At 38.2% G+C, this 23,647-nt stretch overlaps 2 protein-coding genes across 3 annotated transcripts in view; one reads left to right on the top strand and one right to left on the bottom strand.

The window, feature by feature from the left end:
- The first annotated feature begins 214 nt into the window (after window positions 1-214).
- On the top strand, window positions 215-13,121 carry slc29a4a (solute carrier family 29 member 4a). Its single transcript, XM_089019620.1, has 12 exons — window positions 215-238; window positions 2,052-2,152; window positions 3,188-3,477; window positions 4,515-4,646; window positions 4,732-4,845; window positions 5,719-5,847; window positions 6,902-6,976; window positions 7,071-7,339; window positions 9,440-9,560; window positions 10,428-10,615; window positions 10,708-10,948; window positions 12,290-13,121. Exons 3-12 carry the CDS (start codon window positions 3,276-3,278, stop codon window positions 12,424-12,426), a joined length of 1,608 nt encoding a protein of 535 aa, XP_088875746.1. The 5' UTR covers window positions 215-238; window positions 2,052-2,152; window positions 3,188-3,275; the 3' UTR covers window positions 12,427-13,121.
- Window positions 13,122-20,559: 7,438 nt separating this feature from the next.
- Window positions 20,560-23,647, bottom strand: part of tnrc18 (trinucleotide repeat containing 18) — a 58,314-nt gene continuing 55,226 nt past the window's right edge. For both annotated transcript variants that reach the window (XM_089018172.1, XM_089018173.1), the window contains exon 30: window positions 20,560-20,861. In XM_089018172.1, the coding sequence (XP_088874298.1) occupies window positions 20,655-20,861 (207 nt within the window). In that variant the 3' untranslated portion in view covers window positions 20,560-20,654. The remainder of the gene's footprint in view (window positions 20,862-23,647) is intronic.

Below are 23,647 nucleotides of genomic sequence, written 5' to 3'. Positions count from 1 at the left end.
TATAAAACCTTTCTTGGAACCATCCTGTAAGCAGCACAACAAGGGAAGAACAATGAAAGAAAGCTGAAAGACAATTTGGAATTATTTCAGAAGAATTCACTAATTAACATCAGTCTATGATTTAGATATTTTTTTAGGCCAGCAGAGAAAGCTGTGCAGACCTTGACAGTCCGTCACTGCTTTATACTGCCCCTGTGCATGAAGTGGCTGGGCTCAAGGGAAGGATCCAAGATGGAGGGTAGATCAATACACACACACACACTGTACACAGTTGTGGTTTGGGCTTTCATCCAAGACTTTTCCTTTTATCGGAGTGATTTGCAGGCTTCTCTGTAACAACTTTAATTAGAAAGAAGACTTAAATAAATGTCCTCCGCTCAGCCATCTTGTAAGTAAATGTACTTTAGCTTGACATTTGCGCGACACATATTGACCCCCTCCACAAATCCTCTTTTTGTGTCCTTTGACCTTTTCATTGAACACTAACCACGAAAGCGCTCCAATCTAAAAAGTCAGAAATGAATGGCAAAAAATTGCATGCTGATTAAAACGTATTTCAGGTAAAAGACACGTTCAGTTGACATTAGCGGCCATGTCGTTTATATTTGGACCCTGAATCTTTAGTAACAAATGACGCTAGTGTCCAGGTCGACTTGCTTTTTCAACGCTTTTGTGTTTGGCTTATATTTTGCTGCACCGCCTTGGGGCTCGGTGCACTTCACAGCGGTCTGTACTGGCTACACACACACACACACACACACACGCACACACACACCCCTACACAGGGAACCAGTGTGAGATAGATAATTTGATTCCACTTGAAGAGACAGCTGCCCTGAGGGTCCGCCACAGAGACAGCTCTTTGAAGCTGATGGACAGAGATGGAGGTGGAGGAAGAGTACGAGACCGGAGAAGCACTCGGTCAGAAAAGAGGAAATTAACTCATTCACTGCTAGGCGATGTGCAAAAAAATGTGTCCACTTCAGTGCCAGGGTTTTTGTCATTGTCACTCAAATTGCAGGACCCATAAAATATTGATTTTGTATAATAATAATAATAATAATAATAATTATAATAATAATAACTTTCATTTATAAGCGCCTTTCAAAACTCTTAAGTACAGTACAGTTTATTTCTTTAATTACAATACCATAGCACATTTATTATACATAAAATAAGGTATATTGTGTGTAGTTTTAAAGCTTATTTAATAATAATAATAATAATAATAATATGGATTTGGATTGGATTGGATTTGCCTTTATTAGTCTCACAGTGGAGAAATTTACATTTAATGTAATGTAATACATTATAATAATAATGTAATGTAATACATTACATTTTCAGCACCTTTCAAAGCTCTCAAGGACACTTTACAGTCACAGACAAGCATAGGTACTATAATAAATCACATACAATCACAAAATGCTGTTTTATCGGGACCTGGGAACGGATTATTCTCATTTGAATGGTTTCCTATGGGAAATTAATGTTTGGAATACACACTTTTCGCCTTCCACACACATTCTGGGAACTAATTAAGTTCGTAAGCCAAGGTATCACTGTATAAGGCGCACCGGAGTATAAAATGCACCTTCAATGAATAAAAACAGTTTTCCAAATATTATATTTAAATATATGATAGTTTCCCACACAGATAAGGCACACCGTATTATAAGGAGCTACGGTAGAGGCTGGGGTTACGCAGGACTACTTCTACACGGGGTCGTTGTGAAACCTGTTATGCTCAATATGACTTCACATATAAGGCGCACCTGCGTATAAGGCGCAGGGTCATCTTTTGAAGAAAATCAAGGCTTTTGGGTGCGCCTTATACACCGGAAAATACGGTACTTTGAAGAACCGCGGCGACGGAACGAAGCAGAGATCCTATCTCTCTCTCTCTCTCTCTCTCTCTCTCTCTCTCTCTCTCTCTCTCTCTCTCTCTCTCTCTCTCTCTCTCTCTCTCTCTCTCTCTCTCTTTATCTCTCTCTCTCTCTCTCTCTCACCCCCCCCCCTCTGTGTGCTTCTCCCATCCTCCTCCCCCTCAGCCGCTGGATGTTGCGTCAGAAGGCGAGAGACTCCGTCTGGATGGAGACCGACTGAGGAGCCACCGGTGGTGGGGAAAAGGGGGCGCTCAGACAGAGGCGAGGTAACCTGTTGTTGTTTTTAATTTTCATGTCTTAAGGCGCAACTTGAACAGCTGGGGGAGGGACTCGATGGGAAGATAAACAACAATCGTCTTTTGTGGTAGCTTTAGCATTCGGTTTTGTTTGGGTGCGGGTCGTGTACACTGTTAAAGGTGCGCATAATTGGGCACATGTGATAAAAAAATAAACCATCACTGGATGTGTTGACTGAAAAAAAAAACTCCAACAGAATCCACAAGAGCTTTAATTAATGTCCCTGGCTTTCCTTTTTAATTTAAACCAAGTAGCTCGCTAGCGCCCTCACAAGGCCGTCATTGGAACAGCTTCCTACAGCAAATAAACAGCCGTTTTATTCACCTCGGGGCGGAATAAACCGAATATGACCTTTTATACATACAGATAAATATTTGTTTCATTTGTTGAATCGCATGTTTCATTTGGCGGTTGTTTGCTTTGAGAGCTGTCAAAATATCCGGAACATATCTTTGGAATCGCAATTTCTTGCGCACCCCAAAAAAAAAAGTCGTTTTCATTGTTGTAAAGCACAGGTGTCAAAGTTAAGGCCCGGGGGCCAAATCGGGCCCGCTGCATCATTGTATTCGGTCCGCAAAAGCAAATTAAGCATGATGCTTGCTAAAATTCGAACCAAAATTTCAAATTGTTCCATGTCAACTACTATAACAGTCATTATTTTTTTGACTACGGCCCGCAGCAAAAAAAAAAAACGAGTTTGGCATCCTTGTTGTATGAGGCTAGCTTTCTAGCTAGCCAGCTATTAGCTAGCTAGCTAGCTTTCTATCTATTTGAGTAACTTCTGGGGTGAGTGAACGCTGGCGCATGTGACTGCTGCTGCTCACCCACAGAAAAACTGATCCCGTGACTGTAAAGTGACCTTGAGAGTTTTGAAAGGCGCTTAGAAATCGAATGTATTATTATTATTATTATGATGATGATGATAATGATTATTATTATTACATATATTGAAACTTATGACTGTATATGTATTATTTTCTACCTTGATATCTTTTGACGTGCAGCTCCTCCATCACCCAAAAGTTTCCTATCTCGTGCGCAACATGCCCACCTTCGCCAGTGTCTAAAGAGCGTCCGACTTGCCCGCATAAGATGGACGGGGTGGGAACGGAGCGCCGCAGGACCACCCCGGCGCAGACGCCCGAAGAGAGGGATGTGTGGAGGAGTGGCGGATGGAGGGATGGGCGAGAAAGCGGAGTGGTCCATAGTTACAGTTTTGACTCCTACCAGCTGGAAGAGGAGGAGATCGGCAAAGATGTTCCGGAAAGAGGCGTCCTGACGCTGTCTGAGCCCGGTGAGCTGCTATTGTTCTTTGTCCTGCATCCATTTTTAATTGTCAGTGGCGGGCCGTGGATCTCATCACTAGGCCTTCAGTAGTGCTATGTCTGAATCAATCCAGACTGAAAAATGTGTGGTGTGAATTACCACAAGTCCACTACAGGGTAGCATTAGCCAGACAATAACTGACCGACCTTTCTTTATGATGTCCATTTTTTCCTTGAAAAGTCGGTCTTGAACAGGAAATGGCTAACGAGCACACGAACATGAGCCACAACTTACTAACGATACAAAAGTACAGCGAGTTGAACTCACAGTTAGTTATCTAGCTAGCTACCGAGCTATCTATTTGCTATTAGCTAGCTAGTTATCTTTCATGGCAAAATAGAATCAGGCTGTGATTCAGATATTTTTAGGCCAGCAGAGAAGGCTTTGCAGGCCTTGATGGTCTGCCACTGGGGTTATTATATATTATAAGTTACATTTGTAAAGCAACCAACAGACTTCTTAGGCAACATAGGCTTAGTGATGCTGATGAGGTGATACCAGAGCAAATGGGGCAATCAGGCCAGTCGTAGACCTCATACTCAGGCAGGACAATAAAACCTGCGAGCAGGGACCAATCATAGCAGAGTCTGGCACCACCACGTCTGGACAGTAGGGATATATATATATATATAGGGCCGAAACTACCAGTAAAAGACTTTTGTTCGCTGACGAAGCCTCTTGGATAAGAAGTGAAACGTCCGACACCTTCAAAGAAATACAGATGACGGCTGAAGAAACCTTTTCATCGATGGATCACTCCAGTACGACTGAGAGCTTACACAGACGTATTTGTAAAGCAGTTTTGCAATGATTTTTTTTTTTAGCCCAGTACATTAAGCAGGCATCTCAAAAGGGGCGTATAGACTTTGTACTTTATTTTTATTAGTTTGTTAAAAGATTTGCTCTTTTCTTGTCCTTCATTTCTCTTAATCAGCAATTATGCCCGTCTCGTGTGGACTGTGATTTCCTATTATTTTTATCTATAACTCTCATCTCCCCGCTCAGACTTTGAGGAGCCGATCCCTGACGACCGTTACCATGGCATCTACTTTGCAATGCTATTGGCTGGCGTCGGTTTCCTGCTGCCCTACAACAGCTTCATCACAGACGTGGACTACCTTCACCACAAGTTCAGCGGTACGGATTCCACGACAATGTGAACGTTATGCACCTTATAAGAACGTCACGTTAAAGGTTATTTTAAATGAATCGGCCATTCTAGGGACGTCCATCGTGTTCGACATGAGTCTAACGTACATCCTGGTGGCGCTTTTGGCCGTCCTCCTCAACAACGTGCTGGTGGAAAGACTCAGTATGCACACCAGAATCACTGTGGGTGAGTTGCACGTTCGCAAACGGAGAAAGACCACGAGTTGGCTAAAGTGGTATTCAGTGGTGGGCCGTCAGGGCCTGCAAGGCCTTCTCTGCTGGCCTTGAAATATCTGAATCGCAGGCTAATGATAATTATATTTTGTTCATGAATTCATATGAAATAATAACACATTGTCTTTCACTTTCCTTTAATTGCTTTTCCAATGTTGTGCTGCTTCCAGATGTGTGTTTTCATATTTAAGCATTTAACCAATCACATTTCAGCCATCATTTGTTACCAGGGTCAGAAATCGACTTGGACGCCTTCACAATCAGTTCTGCAGGCCCGGGAGCATAAAAATTAATGGCAATGAAACAGTTTCTTTAACCAATCAAATTTCGAGTTGGCAAGCGAATGGCTGCTGCTGCTCACCCACAGAAAAAAATTATCTTGTGACTTTAAAGTGACCTTGAGAGTTTCGAAAGGCGCTTAGAAATGAAATGTATTATTATTATTTTTATTATTATTATTATTATTATTAATTTATTTTTTATTGACAGTCGCAACTGTGGATTAATTCAGACGTAGCACTACTGAAGGCCCAGGGGTGATATGCACGTATATGCATCGTATAATCATTTTCCCAAATTAATATTGAATTGGAGAATAACATTTAATCAAACCTCAATATTGCATCATTGCAATCTTGTACCAAAGCACCCTCGCCGCTATTAATGACTTCCACTTGAATCCTTAAGGGAAACATTCAGTCACGAGTGCTCAGGATAATAAAGTCCAGATTGAAGTGTGGGATTCTTCAATGGCTGATGATTAGCTTGACCGCCGCATGTGTGTGTGTGTGTGTGTGTGTGTGTGTGTGTATCTCCTTTCTTTCAGGCTACATCTTAGCATTGGGACCTCTGGTGTTTGTTAGCGTATTTGATGTCTGGTTGTCAAAGTTTACAAACCGTCAAGCTTATGTCGTCAACCTGGTCTCAGTGGGAGTAGTCGCCTTTGGATGCACAGGTAAACAAACCGGCCGGCCATCACTCAAATCCAATCGAATAGAATCAACCCGGAAGTAACTCAAATAGATATTAAGCTAGCTAGCTAATAGATAGCCAAGAGATGGGTAATAGATATCCAGCTAGACAGACAGACAGCTAGCTAGCTAGATTGATTGATAGATAGATAGATAGATAGATAGATAGATAGATAGATAGATAGATAGATAGATAGATAGATAGATAGATAGATAGATAGATAGATAGATAGATAGATAGATAGATAGATACCTACTGGATATAACTACAGTAAAGTCTCGTTATATCGATATCGGATATATCGATAGTCCCGGTTATATCGATACTATTTCTATGCACACACGGAGGAAATTACATGCAAACAGGGTCGGATATATCGATAGTCCCGGTTATATCGATATTTTTTCGGACTCCCTTGAATATCGATATAACGAGACTTTACTGTAATAGATAGCCAGCTAGATAGCTAGCCAGCCAGCCACATAGCTAATAGATAGCAAATAGATAGCCAGCTAAGTACATGGCCAGCTAGGTACCTAGCTAGATAGCGAGCTAGATAGCTAGGTAAATATCCAGCTAGATTGCTAGTTAGATATCCAGCTAGATACCTAGCTCGATATCCAGCTATGTAGCTAGTTAGATAGCCAGCTAGGTAGCTAGCACTTTTTCATATACTTTGATATTGGTGGCAGAAAAAGGTGCATTAAGTCGGTTTGTTCTCCATTTAAGGAACACATTGCGCTGCCCACCACTGGCTGACTGTTAAACCGCTTCCTCAATGTTGTCAAGCACGCATTAATTAATTTATTTGGTATCTATTTGTCATCTATTTTCTATCTATTAGCTATCTAGATGGGTAGATATCTATTAGCTATATAGCTATCTTTCTAGCTCTCTAGCTAGCTAGCTAACTAACTTGTCCTGTGACTGTGAACTGACCTTGATAAAGGCACTTGTAAATGATATGTATTATTATTATTATTATTAATATGATGATGATGATGATGATGATTATTATTATTATTATCCATTTCCAGTGCAGCAGTCCAGTTTCTATGGTTACATGGGGATGCTGCCCAAGAGGTATACGCAGGGGGTGATGACTGGAGAGAGTGAGTCCCAAAAATATCCACATGTTGCATTCACCACTATCTTGCACAATAGGCTCCGACTGTGCACTTTGAACGTTCGTTCTTCCTCACGCAGGCACCGCCGGGGTTATCATCTCCTTATCTCGCATCTTCACCAAGTTGCTGATCCCAGACGAGAGAAGAAACACGCTCATCTTCTTCCTCATTTCCATTGGCATGGAAATGCTTTGCTTTCTGCTTCACTTGCTGGTGCGCCGCTCCCGCTTCATCCGCTACTACACAAGTCACGCCCAGAGCAAAGTTCCGGGTAAAGGTCACGACCCCCGCGGCGACTCCACTGGCTACAGGGTTCATCATGATGTCACGGCAGAGGAGGTTAAATTTGTAAGTTGCGGCGTGACGTTTGCATGAAAACGATATTGCACAATTCATTGATGAGCCAAATTTTTACGGCACACCGCCAATCAAAATGTTCAAAAATATTCCATTGAAATAAGAATAAGAATAAAGATGATAATAATAATGATACTGATACTGATACTGATACTGATACTGATAACGATACCGATACTGATAACAATACTGACAACGATAGCATAATAATAATAATAATAATAATAATAATAATAATACAGTAAAGTCTCGTTATTTCGATATCGGTTATATCAATAGTACTGCTTATTACGATACTATTTCTATGAATGCAAGGAGAAAATTTACATGCCGCAGGATCGGATATATCGATAGTCCGGTTATATCGATATTTTTTCCGGTTATATCGATATTATTTACTGTAATAATAATAATAAATAATCTTTTATTAAAAACAACGTCCTTAGTGTTTAACTCATTCACTGCCAGACATGTCCAAAAATGTATCCACTCCAGTGCCAGGGTTTTTGTCATTGTCACTCAAATTCCAGGACCTACAGAATGTTGACTTTTTAATAATAATAATAATAATAATAATAATAATAATAATAATAATAATAATACATTTCATGTATAAGCACCTTTAAAAACTCTCAAGGTCACTTTACAGTCACGGGATCGGTTTTTATGCGGGTGAGCAGCGACAGCTACATGCGCCAGCGTTCACTCAACCCAGAAGTAACTCAAATAGATAGAAAGCTAGCTAGCTATCCAACAGATTTTAGGACTACATAAACATTCAGTACAGCGTTAGAAACCACCGATTCTCTTCTCTTCCGAAAAAAAGAGTTATTTCCTAAATGATATGGGTCTGGAGTTATGTGAGCTTGAAACGAGGGCAGCTTTCCAAAATACAATGCAATACATACATATTGGTTTATATAGCGCTTCAACAACAGTTGAAGCTGGATGCAGGATGACTCAGGGAGTTCTTTGTGTGGGTTGCCAGGGGTAACCATAGGCAGTGGTCCACATTATGACTATAATCAGGAAGAGTGGTTCCTTCTGGCTTCTGAGACCTTTTCATTAACGAATGGAATAGTGCATGTGCTCGTGCACGTGTGTTGACATCAAACTGCAGTCGCTCGCAGAAGATCCGCTAAAGGCTGGAGACATAATAAGATGAAGTCATTCCGCCGATATGCTGCCGCTTTAATGGAGGGGCCACTTGTCATAATATATTCATGAACTTTGTTTTGGGGTTAAAAATGAAAACAACAAAAAAATGGCGGTACATTCTTTTTACAGCTATATATATGTATATATATTATTTTTATATATGTTATTTTTTCCTCTAAGCTTATCATAATAATAATACATTTCATTTATAAGCGCCTTTCAAAACTTTCAAGGTCACTTTACAGCCACAGGAGAAGTTTTTTTTCTGGGTGAGCAGCGGCAGCCACACGCGCCAGCGTTCACTCAACCCGGAAGTAACTCAAATAGATAGAAAGCTAGCTTGCCAACAGATAGCTAATAGCTATCCAGCCAGCTATATCACTATATAGCTAATAGCTAGCTAGCTATATAGCCGACCACGGAGATAGATAGCAAATAGCTAGCTCGTAGCAGCCACATTCGCAAGCATTCACTCAACCCGGAAGTAACCCAAATAGATAGAAAGCTAGCTAATAGATATCTAATTGCTAGCCAGCCAGCTAGAAAGCTATATAGCTAATAGATAGCTAGCTAGCTAGCCGACCAGGGAGCTAGACAGCGAATAGATAGCAAATAGCTAGCTAGTGGCAGCCACATTCGCCAGGATTCACTCAACCCGGAAGTAACTCAAATAGAAAAAGCTAGCTGACTAGCCAATAGATAGCGAATTGCTAGCCAGACAGCTAGATAGCTATATAGCTAATAGATAATAGATAGCCAGCTAGATAGCCGGCCAGGGAGCGAGATAGCAAATAGATAGCTATCAAGATAGATAGCTAGATAGATAGCTTATTGCATAAATGGAAAGAAGACATCAAATCCTTCTGAGTAATGTTTTTTTTTTTTAATCCGATATTTGATGCGAGCATGACACTGATTTTGTTTCCTCCTCAGGGGAATGGCGCAGTGGGACCCCCCACAACAGAAGAAGGCATTGAAGAATACGTGGGTGGGACATATGTGCGATTTGACGCCCCAAAAATCAAGTTTAGAAGAACGTGGCCTGGTGTTCGAGGTATGGACAATAATTTTACAGAAATTACATTTGATAAACCTTTATTTGTCTCACAGTGGAGACATTTACATTTCACAGCAGCTAACCAGATAGATAGATAGCTACCTAGATAGCTAATAGATAGAAATTGTTAGCTAGCTAGGTAGCCAGCTAGATAGGCAGCTAGGTAGCCAGCTAGATAGATAGCTAGCTATTAGTTATCTATTAGCCAGCTAGCTAGCTTTCTATCTGAGTTATTCCGGGTTGAGTAAATGCTGGCGCTTGTGGCAGCCGCTGCTCACCCACAGAAAAACTTATCCTGTGACTGTAAAGTGACCTTGAGAGTTTTGAAAGGCGCTTATAAATTAAATGTATTATTATTATTATTATTATTATTATTATTATTACTGTAAAGGCAGCCACTCTTGCCACTTGAAGTAAAAAAAAACACACACAAAATAACAATAATGTGACACAACACAAAATACACAGACAGTCTTCAATTTTAAACACTTTCCGCAGCCTCATTTTTGTATGAAGCGTCCTTTTCACCAGTGGATCACGGAAGTCATGGTGGAATGTGCACGTCTGCTACAAGCTAAATTTTAAAAGCAAACACTTAGCTGTAGCATCCATTGACGAAAACAGACTGTCTCACATCTCACGTAAATCCGCTTCAATTCCAAGCCGCGACAATCCATTCCACATGACGTAAAACAACACAAAGTGACAAGAGAAAACACAAAAAAAAAAAAAGCAATGCTCGTAAGAGCACTTGCTGAGGGTTCACTTCTCGGCCGCCATCTTGGACTTGGCATCTTACTGTATGTGCTCAACTCGTGACATATTTGACATTGATTCATATTTACGTCCATCTTCCCGATACAGACTTGATTTTGCATCGTTACGTGGTGTCCCGTGTGATCTGGGCCTACATGGTGTCCATAGCGGTGACCTACAGCATCACCCTGTGCCTGTTTCCCGGCTTGGAATCGGAGATGAGGAACCATACCTTAGGGGAATGGCTGCCCATCCTCATCATGGCCACATTCAATATGTCCGACTTTGTTGGCAAGGTGACAAACATCAGATTTCATCGCTGACACATGGCGTGTTTACGCCAAACGTTAAAAAAACGAAGGATTGTAAGGATTGACATGTTCTTCAGATCCTGGCAGCGCTGCCGTACGATTGGTCTGGAGGCCGCCTGCTCTTCTTCTCCTGCTTGAGAGTTGTCTTCATACCTCTTTTCATCATGTGCGTGTACCCGGCGCACGCGCCCACCTTGGCCCACCCTGCCTGGCCGTGTCTCTTCTCCTTGCTCATGGGCGTTAGCAACGGGTACTTTGGCTCCGTGCCGATGATTCAGGCCGCTGGCAAAGTGGCGCCGGAGCAGAGGGAGCTTGCAGGTAAAATGGGGTCGCGTCTCATTGAGACAAAGGTCAGGATGGCTTGAAGGAGGGCAGCGGAGTGAACGAGTGCCCGCTGCCTCCAAAATAAAATAAAATAAAATAAAATAAAATAAAATAAAATAAAAGTGTCCTCCATCTAACCCGGTTTTGTGTAAAATAAAATAAATACATAAAATAAAAAAAAAAATAGGATTAACACATAGATAAATACATGAATAAATAAAAAAAAATACAAATAAATACATTAACTCATAAATGAACACATCAATAAAAATATACATGAGCACATGAACAAATAAATACGTTGTCATATTATTTATTATTTAGTTTTTTTTTACTTCCGGGTTGAGTGAACGCTGGCGCGTGTGGCTGCCGCTGCTCACCCACAGAAAAAAAATATCCTGTGACTGTAGTGTCCTTTAGAGTTTTGAAAGGCGCTTATAAATGAATTGTATTATGATTATGATTATGATTATGATGATTATGATGATGATGATGATGATGATTATTATTATTATTATTATTATTATTATTATTATTATTATTATGATGATTATTATTATGCTAAATAAATTGCTGAATAAATAAATAAAAGGGTAAATGGATGAATCAATACATTACTAAATAAATACATAAACAAATAAATAAATAAATACATGGATGAATCAATACATTACTAAATAAATACATAAACAAATGGGTGAATCAATAACTAAATAAGTACATAAATGAAATGTATTATTATTATTACATAAATAAATGAATACATAAATAAATAGATGGATGGATGGATGAATAAATAAATAAATAATAAATTAATGAATGGATAATTACATTATTAACTAACTAAATCAATAAATGGATAAATAAATAAATAAATAAATACATATATTATTATTATTATTACTATTATCATTACTATTATTATTACTATTATTATTACATAAATAAAGACACAAATAAATGAATAAATACATAAATGGATGGATGAATCAATAAATAAATAACTAAAAAAAGAAATGGATCAATAAATACATTAATTAATGGATTAAAAAAAAATTATTAATTAAATAAATAAATACACAAATAAATGGATGGATGAATCAATAAATAAATAACTAAAAAATAAATGGATCAATAAATAAATTAATGAATGGATAAAAAAATGATTAACTAAATAAATAAATACATAAAAAAAATAAACAAATAATTAAATAAATAAATAGACAAACAAATGAATACATCGATAAATGGATGAATCAATAAATAAACAAATACATAAACAAATAATGACAAATCCCCCACTGACCCGTAACAAAGCGGTTTTTTTTTGTGCAGGTAACGTGATGACTGTCTCCTACATGACCGGCTTGATGATGGGCTCTGTTGTGGCTTACGCCGCCTACAGCTTCACGGCTCGTCCAACCACAGGCTTCTCCGCCTTCAGCTTACCTGCAAACATGACAGCTTTTTGAATGTCCTCACGTGCTCGCAGATAAGTTTATACACACATGCAACATTAGCAGCGGGACGGGGGTGGCGCTCTCCTGTACAAAGGAAACCATGTACTGTATGTAGCATTACATCTTTTTTTTGTATTTTACAACCAGAATGAGATGGAGGATTTTGTGGATGTGGATCAACTTTTTTTTTTGGGGGGGGGGAAGTGTTTCACTGTGAAATGAGTTTTTTTATTATTATTTTTTAATTAAGATGTATAAAGTGACTGCCCCTGATCCTTAAATAATAAAGGTCATTAATGAAGAAAAGCAGACAAAATTGATAAATGGATGGATGAACATTGACCACGTCAGTTCTTCCTAAAGCGGTATTGCTAACACGTGACCGACAGCTTGTGCACAGTGTTCTTAGTATTATGTCTTGCGATTTATTTATTTATTCCTTTATTTATTTCTGTTCGCTAATATGCTTTCAACATGAGTGGAACCTTCAAAAATGAACAGACCAAAAAGGACAATTTGGAAATTTGGAGATCAACAAAACAGCTGTGATTCTCAAACAGAACTTTGAGAACAAACCATTAAATGGGAGCGTGTTGCTTTGTTTAAGCAGGTTCGGTAACTATACAGGTAACATCCGAGTTACGACCGGGTTCCGTTCCGACAAAACGGTCGTAAGTCAAACAGTCGTAAATCAAAAAGCATTCAAAATGGCCGACGCGAGGTTTGTATGACAGAATAGTATACGATGTCAGTATGTACATCGTATACGATGTCAGTATGTACATCGTATACTATTCTGTCGTACAAACCTCGCGTCGGCCATTTTGAATGCTTTTCGATTTACGACCGTTTGACTTACGACCGTTTTGTCGGAACGGAATCCGGTCGTAACTCGGATGTTCGAATGTTACCTGTGTGTATATATATATATATATATATATATATATATATATATGTTTCAACTTTGGAGATTCTGCTGGATCAGTATTGTACTTTGAGGGGTCAAAAGTGCCAAATATATGTACCTTTTTCAAAATAATGTGATTGAGAAAAGAGTGAATGTAAAATCAACAAGCATCACTGTCTGAACTTTGTAAATATATTTAGGAATAAAATATTTTAAAAGAGCAAAGAGATGCGATTTGCCAGGGTTCATCATATTTTTGTTAGTTTATTTCTGTATCATAAAACGATTCAGAACTTTTCTCGTGTTTCTTTGTCGATTATTGTCTCGTAAAATATTGTGGAGCAGTGGGACAAAAATGGGAGTTGAGAGGTTCAAAAAACTGTTGACCTTGTTTCGTACCAAATCTGAGCAATGGAATTCCAAAAACATGGCATAATTCTTAGTATCGGGGTTTTAAATATCCTCTTTTACTCGCTCATGTCATTTTTGAAACGTTTATAACATTGCTAAAAAACATAACATTTGCCCAGATACAGTACAGTACTGTACGTGTAAATCCGCCCTCTCGCGGCCGCAAATTGTATTACAATGACGTCACATATATTGAGCGGATATCGACACATTTACGGCACAATTTAACATTTACGTCATGGCAGTGTGGCGCACGTAAAAAAAAAGCTAACTTAAATTACCAGTAACATCACACGTCATTTGTAGACGGACAATGAAACTTCGACTCGTGTCAATTCAATTGTAAATATCACCTTGATGATAAAAAAATATATATATTGGCGGATTTATGGCACCCAAGCACTGTTACTTCCGGGTTGAGTGAACGCTGGTGCGATTGGCTGCCGCTACTCACCCGAATAAAAAAAATACCCTGTGACTGTAAAGTGTCCTTAAGAGTTTTGAAAGGTCCTTAGAAATTAAATGGATTATTATAATACTATTATTATAACGTGAATAAAGACGATCATGACGTCTGTAATCTGAATGTAACGTTCTCTCGTCAGTGACGCGTTTTGGCCTGCAGGGGTCAGCATTGAGCTAACAAAAATGACTTTCAGGCGTTTCCATGGTGATGACGTGGGGTTGATGATTGTTTTTTTTTGGTGCTCAGTTCGCTCTGTTTCATTGGTTGTTTCATTTTTATGATCTGGAAATATTTTGGCGCTGACGTCATGTTTTCAATACCCGAATAAATTCGTGAGTGGCAGTGAATGAGTTAAAAAAAAACATACAATTTGCTTTATTTTAGAAAGACCAAATGCGGGTGTTCGGGACATGAAGACTGCAAGCATTTTCCTACAATGGCAGCTTAATTTGCATGTCCTTTTTCCTCAACTTCCTGTCCTCATTTTGTTGAATAAACCAAGAGGAGGAATGACAAGTGCCCTGTTAAGAGTTTCCCTCAGTGAGGCCAACGTTCCCCCTTTTTTTTTCCTGCATTGTGACATAACAGACAAACATAGTTCCATCGTGGCACATTGTCAACGTTGGGATGTAAAAGGGAAGCATTTTAACTATTACGCCCCCTCACTTATGATTAATGTTAATGTTTTTTATCTGATTTTATTTCAATGTATTTTAATGTTTTTATTTTTCTATATTTTATTGTGTTTTATTTTACTATATTTTATTTTGTCATATTTTGTTGTATTTAATTGAATTAATATAATTGAATTTCATGTATTTTAATGTATTTTATTTGAAGGTATTTTAAGTTATTCTATTTTATTGTATTTTGTTGTGTTTTATTTTATTGTATTTTGTTATATTCTATTTTGTCGTATTTTGTTGTATTTAATTATTTCATTTAATTTAATGTATTTTATTTTAAGGTATTTTAAGTTATTCTATTTTATTGTGTTTTGTTGTGTTTTATTTTACTATTTTTTATTGTTTTATTTTATTTTTTGGTATTTTATTTTATTGTATTTTGTTGTATTTTATTTTGTCGTATTTTGTTGTATCTAATTTAATTAATGTAATTTAATTTCATGTATTTTAATGTATTTTATTTGAAGGTATTTTAAGTTATTCTATATTATTGTATTTTGTTGTTTTATTTTACTATGATCTATTTTCATTCATGTTTTTATTTTACTATATTTTATTGTTTTATTTTATTGTTTTGTAGCCTGCAGCCTGAAGGGGGGGCTGAGAACTACTAGAAAAATTGTTAGACACACACACACACACACACACACACACACACACACACACACACACACACACACACACACACACACACACACACACACACACACGCTTCCCTCAGTGCAACAAGCCTCAGCCAGTAGAACATTTCTGTGCATGTGATGTCAGCCAATCACAATCCTTCCTCCTAACACACCCACTGAATTGTGTATTTTTGTGTATGTGTGTGTGTATCTCGTGTGCAGAAATGTGAGAGGGAGAAAAGATTGAAAGATTCTCCCAGCAGGTGCCGATGTTCTGCTGATGTTGGTCCTTGGGGAGAAACTGAGAGGGAGCCAAAGCCCCAGACTGAGGCGTTCTTGATGAAACTGGATCTCCCATCTCGAACGGGTACATTGCACGTCAGCAAATATTTAATTACCTCCAGACAGACACAGTGGAAAGAAAAAGGGTACACGCACACGCTCACCGACAAGGGTCAGCATTGGAAAATGCATCTCCTGCGGTCAGCTGCAGGCTCTGAAGTTCCCTCCATTTTATCACAAACCAGCAGATTCATGACAAGGCTGCCAAAATGGAGTCCACTGATGATTAAAGGGGCAGTCCACTCGCAACGCGAACGTGCCATGTGAGGGAGGAAACCAAATGAGGCGGGGAGGACGTCGCTGGAACGCCAAAGCAAAACATTCAAAGGTGCCAAATATACAGTTTCGCTTCATTTCAAATATCTCGCTAGCTAGGATGCTAGCCCATAACAAGTCCTTTGGCAACACGAAGTTCCTACTTGTTTCAAACTAAACACTTTAAGGCAAAAATTAGTGCATCCAAAAGTACAGTGGGGCCTTGGCTTACGAACTTAATGTACTTCCAGAGTGTGTAAAACGAATAGTGTGTATCCCAAAAATCAATTTACCATATGAAACCATTAAAATGAGAATAATCCGTTCCCAGGTCTCCATAAAATATACTTTTCAACTAAATAAAACCTTAAAACTACACACAACATACCTTATTCTATGTATAATAAATGTGCTATTGTATTGTAATGAAAGAAATACACTGCACTGTATAATAAAGTCACTATTTACATTTGTGATGGTCGTTGATGGCTCTAAATTGACACCTGTTGCATTCTGACTTGTAAGATCTTACGAAACCGAGGCATCACATTATCATTCATCACATTGATAATTCTCATCGCCACATTCTTTTCCGGATGGAACTGTTCAATAAAGGCCTGCACATCATTCCACTTTGCCGACATTGCCTTGATGCTCTCACTTGATGCTGCAGCCATCTCCTCCTCACCCTCAGATGATAATTCCTGAATGGTTTGCTTCTGCTTGAGCCTTTTTTTTAAACAACTTCAAAAACACACACAGAACACCAAAAAATACAGTTCCATCTGTTTATTAACTATAGAAAATACTGAGTTACTAAAACCATTAAAAAGAAACACTGATAAACGCGTTCATCTGTAAAAAAAAAAAAAAAAAAAAATCCCAACACATACAGTATAGAGCAACAGTACATATCTGCCGTCTGATATTTGCATTAAAATGTATCCTTTTGTATTTTTTTTTTACAAGATTAAATGTGTACAAAGTATATTCTGATAAGCTTTTCTCTCCCACCCCCATCGACAGCGAAGGATCATTTACAAAACGCAGTTTTTTATATTCATTTTGAAAATAATCTGTTTTTTTTTTATCTGTAACAGGACGATAATATACGATATTGAAGGAACAGCAGACGAAGAACCAGCCTCCAGTCCACCTCTCTCTCTCTCTCTCTCTTCAAAATTTCAAAATAAAATAAAAGGGAGAGAAAAGTGCTTTTAACAAACATTCATAACCAGCACTTTCCGTCGATTTATGTATGGTCGGGTTTTCTCGAGTTTGGTTGTACCTTGTATCGAAGCTCAAATCGGAATCGAACTAGCAGCATATGATCAACTCTTAACTGGACAACGATTCGACATTAAACGCAGAAAAATGTTTTCCTGTTTGGCAAAAATGGCTGATTTAGCTTAACCATTTAGCAAAATAAAATAAAAAAAAAATCAATATTGGAAGCCCTGGCTAGGGGAGAACAGACGTTTTTGGGAACGACATTCAGCATTTGAAAGGTTAAAAACGGTCAAATTAGGCATGAAAAAAGAGTCAAAAAAAAAAAAACTAAATACCAAGACCCTTTCTCAAAAAGTGCACTCGTGATCGCGGAGAGACCGAAACGTACTTAATTAACTCATTCACTGCCAGATGATGTGCCAAAAAATGTGTCCACTACACTGCCAGGGTTTTTGTCATTGTCGCTCTAATTCCAGGACCCACAGAATATTTAGGAGTTTTAGGACTGCATAATAATAATCATAATAATAATAATATCAGGTTGCATTAAGCCTAATTCTCCTCTATAAAGCTGTCATCGCACAATTGGAAACTCAGCTGTGGATTCATAATAATAATAATACAGTAAAGTCTCGTTATATCGATATCGGATATATCGATAGTCCCGGTTATATCGATACTATTTCTATGCACGCACGGAGAAAATTACATGCAAACAGGGTTGGATATATCGATAGTCCCGGTTATATCGATATTTTTTCGGACTCCCTTGAAAATCGATATAACGAGACTTTACTGTAATACATTTCATTTCTAAGCACCTTTCAAAACTCTCGAGGTCACTTTACAGTCACAGGAGAAGTTTGTCTGTGGGTGAGCAGCGGCAGCCACACGCGTCAGCGTTCACTCAACCCGGAAGCTAGCTTGCTAATAGCTCGTTGATACCTAGCTATCTACTCGCTATCTGCCTAGCTATCTGGATGGCTAGCTAAAAAGATAGCGAATAGATGCAATGTTTGCGTTTCGTGGTCTGCTACAAGCCACGTGAACTTCTCTTTCCACGATGCTTTTAATGTACGTTTACGTTTTGTAACGTCATAAATTTTGTTCGCTTCTTTTGAATCGCTTCTTTTGAATCTGGAGCTGAACTTATGTGCATTTATTTTGGAAAATGCCACGCAAATGCACGACCTTATAACGCTCGGGAAAGTCTGGAAGCACGAAGCAGGCTTCTGATTGGCTGCCGTGCTGAGTATGCAAATTGCTAAACGAACCGAAATGCAGAAATTTCCAAACCGAATGAAGATTTCAAAATAGGAATAATTTATTCCGAATTTGAAATCTTTGTTCAAACGTTTGCTTTATTGAAAAAAGCCAACGTTTGATTTGCAAAAAAAAAATCATCGTAAAAGTTGCACGCCCCGAGTGTCCGGACAGGCGTTATTTCAGACACTGATTATGCTTATTATTATGAGGATGATGATGATTATTATTTAATTATCATTTAATTATCATATTAATTTAATGATAATTATTAATTATTATTATTATTATTATCATTATTATTATTTATCGGCACCCCCCTCCCCTCCCCATAGGAAAAACCAAAATCCGAACACATTCAGGAATGGCAGCGAATGAGTTAAAAAAGCGGTTAAGGATGAATGTATGCGGAAAATAAAATATACATTGAATATACACTTGTGGATGATGTGTTTACAAGCTTGGAGGAGTGGGAGGGGGGTGGGAATGCGAAAAAAGTCCACCCTGAGCTTGTAAAATATGTGCAATTGTTATGGTTAGTGAGCCAGTTTCATCAACTGCGGACTCAATCTATTGCTCTGATTCTTAATTTTTGCACCTCCAAAACTGTTTTTCAGGGTGGATGAAAAGGGAGAAGTGCTTGTCAAAAAGTGAGCCTGAGAGGGTTTCGATTGTCAAAAGAGGGTGTGTGTGTGTGTGGGGGGGGGGTTGTAAAAAAGAGCTTGACTGTTAAATGTTATGATTCCAAGTGCTCTCTGATTGGCTAGCAAATCGGAAGTCTCCCATGATTTGATCTCTCTGCGCGTCTTTGCTTTCTTTTCCTCATTTTTTTGCATCTCGTGGCTCGTGCTGTTCTCCAGATACATCGAAAACACTCGACACGTTGACTTGTCACATGACCACGGCAACACCAGAATCACAACCTGCGTCGTCACTCAACGTTTCATGAAAGCTTCTCCACTGTTTTACCTCGGAGAGGAAAGAAAAAAAGAATACAAAACACTCCGACATAGTTTTTGACGTGAAGATAAAACAGGCATATTTGCCTGGAGATAGATTCCTGTTACATGAGTATTTACATGTGGTGTCGACAGGTCCTTTGAATACTTCTTCCGAAATCGAGCAAGTTTTTGTGTTTAAGTGTATATACAGTGATACCTTGGCTTACGAACTTAATTGGTTCCCGGACAGAGTGTGTAAGGCAAAAAGTATGTATCCCAAAAATTAATTTCCCATAGGAAACCATTAAAATGAGAATAATCCGTTCCCCATAAAACAGAATTTTCTACTTTCTAATTTTCTAAGCCTTAAAAGTACACAAAATATACCTTATTTTATGTACAATAAATGTGTGATGGTATTATAATTAAAGAAATAAACTGTACTGTATAATAAAGTCGTTTCATTGACCTTTGTGATGGTCATTAATGGCTTGATGGAATGGAGTGTCCGGTTTCATGAGCATTAAACACTTGATGAGGAACGTAGCCTTCTTCTTTCACCATCTTCAGGAATGATCCCTTTGTAGGTGCTTTTTCTGCGATAATTTTACCTAGTTCAACATCAGTTCTGTTCTGTTTAGCTGGGTTGATAGCTTTTTGCATCAAGTGTACATGTGGCTTGTGCGGGTTGTTTATGGAGCCTGATTGATGGGATATTTTAACCTTGCAGTCTACTCACTGCCTTTGAACTAGCAAAGTTGAAACGAGTCCAAATTTCACTGTTTTCTATCCACTTTGTCACTCTTTCTCTGTCGTCTGCCTGTCTCTTTAATGTTTAACCCCTCCCCTCACTGCTGCGTTCTTGACCAATCACGTGGCTTTAACAGATGACTGGGGGCGGGGACTAGAGGACCAAAACAAGCCGGCTGCCATTTTCTTGTTAGGAGAACGGGCTCGTTCGCGAACGACACATCACTCATTGTGGCAGCTCCGTGTGTGTCCCGGAAAATAGTTCGCATGCCAAGGTAAAATTTTCATAAATTTAACGTTCGTAAACTGAAAAGTTCGTAAGCCAAGGGGTTCGTAAACCGATGTATCACTGTATTTATTTTTTGCTTAGCAGATGACCGGGACGCCGTCCGTGTTGAAGATCATCCCCGTGGTGGGCTCGTAGGTGCCGGCAAGATAGTAGAGGTCCTCGCTCTCGGCGTATCGACGCGTGTGGGTCATCTGCTCGTATTCCTCCACGCCGACCACCAGACATTTGTGGCTGACTGTCTGCACGTCATTTTCATCGCTGTGGGACGACTGGTACAGGGCGCGCTGCGAAAATACCCGGGTTGTGTTGTCAAAATTGAGGGCGTATGAATAATGGACAATAAAAATGACCAAAAATAGTTTGATTTTAATTTGATTTAATGGTCATTTCTTCAGGGTAATTGTGGCTAAAAATACTTTATTTTAATACATGGTCGTTTTTTTCGGATAAAAATGCCTTACAATACATGGTCGTTTTTTTTTTTCGCAAAAAAAAACAAAAAACGCCTTACTATAAATGGTGTTTTTTTTCGGCTAAAAACGCCTTACTATAAATGGTGGTTTTTTTCGGCTAAAAACGCCTTACTATAAATGGTCATTTTTTTCTGCTAAAAATGCCTTACTATACATGGTCGTTTTTTTCGGCTAAAAAGGCCTTACTATACATGGTCGTTTTTTTCGGCTAAAAATGCCTTACTATAAATGGTCGTTTTTTTCTGCTAAAATGCCTTACTATACATGGTCGTTTTTTTTCGGCTAAAAACGCCTTACTATACATGGTCATTTTTTTCAGCTAAAAATGCCTTACTATACATGGTGGTTTTTTTTTTTTTGTTTTTTTTTTGCAAAAAACGCCTTACTATACATGGTCGTTTTTTTCAGCTAAAAATGCCTTACTATACATTGTCGTTTTTTCGGCTAAAAACGCCTTACTATACATTGTCGTTTTTTCGGCTAAAAACGCCTTACTATACATTGTCGTTTTTTTCTTGCAAAAACCGCCTTACTATACATGGTCGTTTTTTTCAGCTAAAAATGCCTTACTATACATGGTCGTTTTTTTCGGCTAAAAACGCCTTACTATACATGGTCATTTTTTTCAGCTAAAAATGCCTTACTATACATGGTCGTTTTTTTCTGCTAAAAACGCCTTACTATACATGGTCGTTTTTTTCTTGCAAAAAACGCCTTACTATACATGGTCGTTTTTTTTCGGCTAAAAATGCCTTACTATATATGGTCGTTTTTTTCTGCTAAAAACGCCTTACTATACATGGTCGTTTTTTTTCTTGCAAAAAACGCCTTACTATACATGGTCGCTTTTTTCAGCTAAAAATGCCTTACTATACATGGTCGTTTTTTTCGGCTAAAAACGTCTTACTATACATGGTCGTTTTTTCGGCTAAAAACGCCTTACTATACATGGTCGTTTTTTTCAGCTAAAAATGCCTTACTATACATGGTCGTTTTTTTCGGCTAAAAACGCCTTACTATACATGGTCGGTTTTTTTCGGCTAAAAACGCCTTACTATACATGGTCGTTTTTTTCGGCTAAAAACGCCTTACTATACATGGTCGTTTTTTTTCGGCTAAAAACGCCTTACTATACATTGTCGTTTTTTCAGCTAAAAACGCCTTACTATACATGGTCGTTTTTTTCAGCTAAAAATGCCTTACTATACATGGTCGTTTTTTTTCTGCTAAAAACGTCTTACTATACATGGTCGTTTTTTTTCTTGCAAAAAACGCCTTACTATACATGGTCGTTTTTTTCAGCTAAAAATGCCTTACTATACATGGTCGTTTTTTTCGGCTAAAAACGCCTTACTATACATGGTCGTTTTTTTCAGCTAAAAATGCCTTACTATACATGGTCGTTTTTTCGGCTAAAAACGCCTTACTATACATTGTCGTTTTTTTCTTGCAAAAACCGCCTTACTATACATGGTCGTTTTTTTTCAGCTAAAAATGCCTTACTATACATGGTCGTTTTTTTCAGCTAAAAATGCCTTACTATACATGGTCGTTTTTTTCGGCTAAAAACGCCTTACTATACATGGTCATTTTTTTCAGCTAAAAATGCCTTACTATACATGGTCGTTTTTTTTCTGCTAAAAACGCCTTACTATACATGGTCGTTTTTTTCTTGCAAAAAACGCCTTACTATACATGGTCGCTTTTTTCAGCTAAAAATGCCTTACTATACATGGTCGTTTTTTTCGGCTAAAAACGTCTTACTATACATGGTCATTTTTTCGGCTAAAAACGCCTTACTATACATGGTCGTTTTTTTCAGCTAAAAATGCCTTACTATACATGGTCGTTTTTTTCGGCTAAAAACGCCTTACTATACATGGTCGTTTTTTTCGGCTAAAAACGCCTTACTATACATGGTCGTTTTTTTTTTCGGCTAAAAACGCCTTACTATACATTGTCGTTTTTTCAGCTAAAAACGCCTTACTATACATGGTCGTTTTTTTCAGCTAAAAATGCCTTACTATACATGGTCGTTTTTTTTTTCTGCTAAAAACGTCTTACTATACATGGTCGTTTTTTCTTGCAAAAAACGCCTTACTATACATGGTCGTTTTTTTCAGCTAAAAATGCCTTACTATACATGGTCGTTTTTTACAGCTCAAAACGGCTTACTATACATGGTCGTTTTTTCTGCTAAAAACGCCTTACGAACATGGTCGTTTTTTTTAGCTAAAAATGCCTTACTATACATGGTCGTTTTTTTCTGCTAAAAACGCCTTACTATACATGGTCATTTTTTTCGCACAAAAAGGCCTTTCTATAAATGGTCGTTTTTTTTCTGCTAAAAAACGCCTTACTATACATTGTCGTTTTTTCAGCTAAAAACGCCTTACTATACATGGTCGGTTTTTTTGGCCAAAAACGCCTTACTAAACATGGTCGTTTTTTTCTTGCAAAAAACGCCTTACTATATATGGTCGTTTTTTTCTGCTAAAAACGCCTTACTATACATGGTCGTCTTTTCGGCTAAAAACGCCTTACTATACATGGTCGTTTTTTCGGCTAAAAACGCCTTACTATACATGGTCATTCTT

Source organism: Hippocampus bargibanti, linkage group LG17 (genome assembly GCF_051943395.1).
Source record: "Hippocampus bargibanti isolate YZ-2025 linkage group LG17, ASM5194339v1, whole genome shotgun sequence".
NCBI classification, from domain to species: Eukaryota; Metazoa; Chordata; class Actinopteri; order Syngnathiformes; family Syngnathidae; genus Hippocampus; species Hippocampus bargibanti.
Note: the sequence above shows the minus strand (reverse complement) of the source record. Positions and strands in the feature narration are given on the sequence as shown.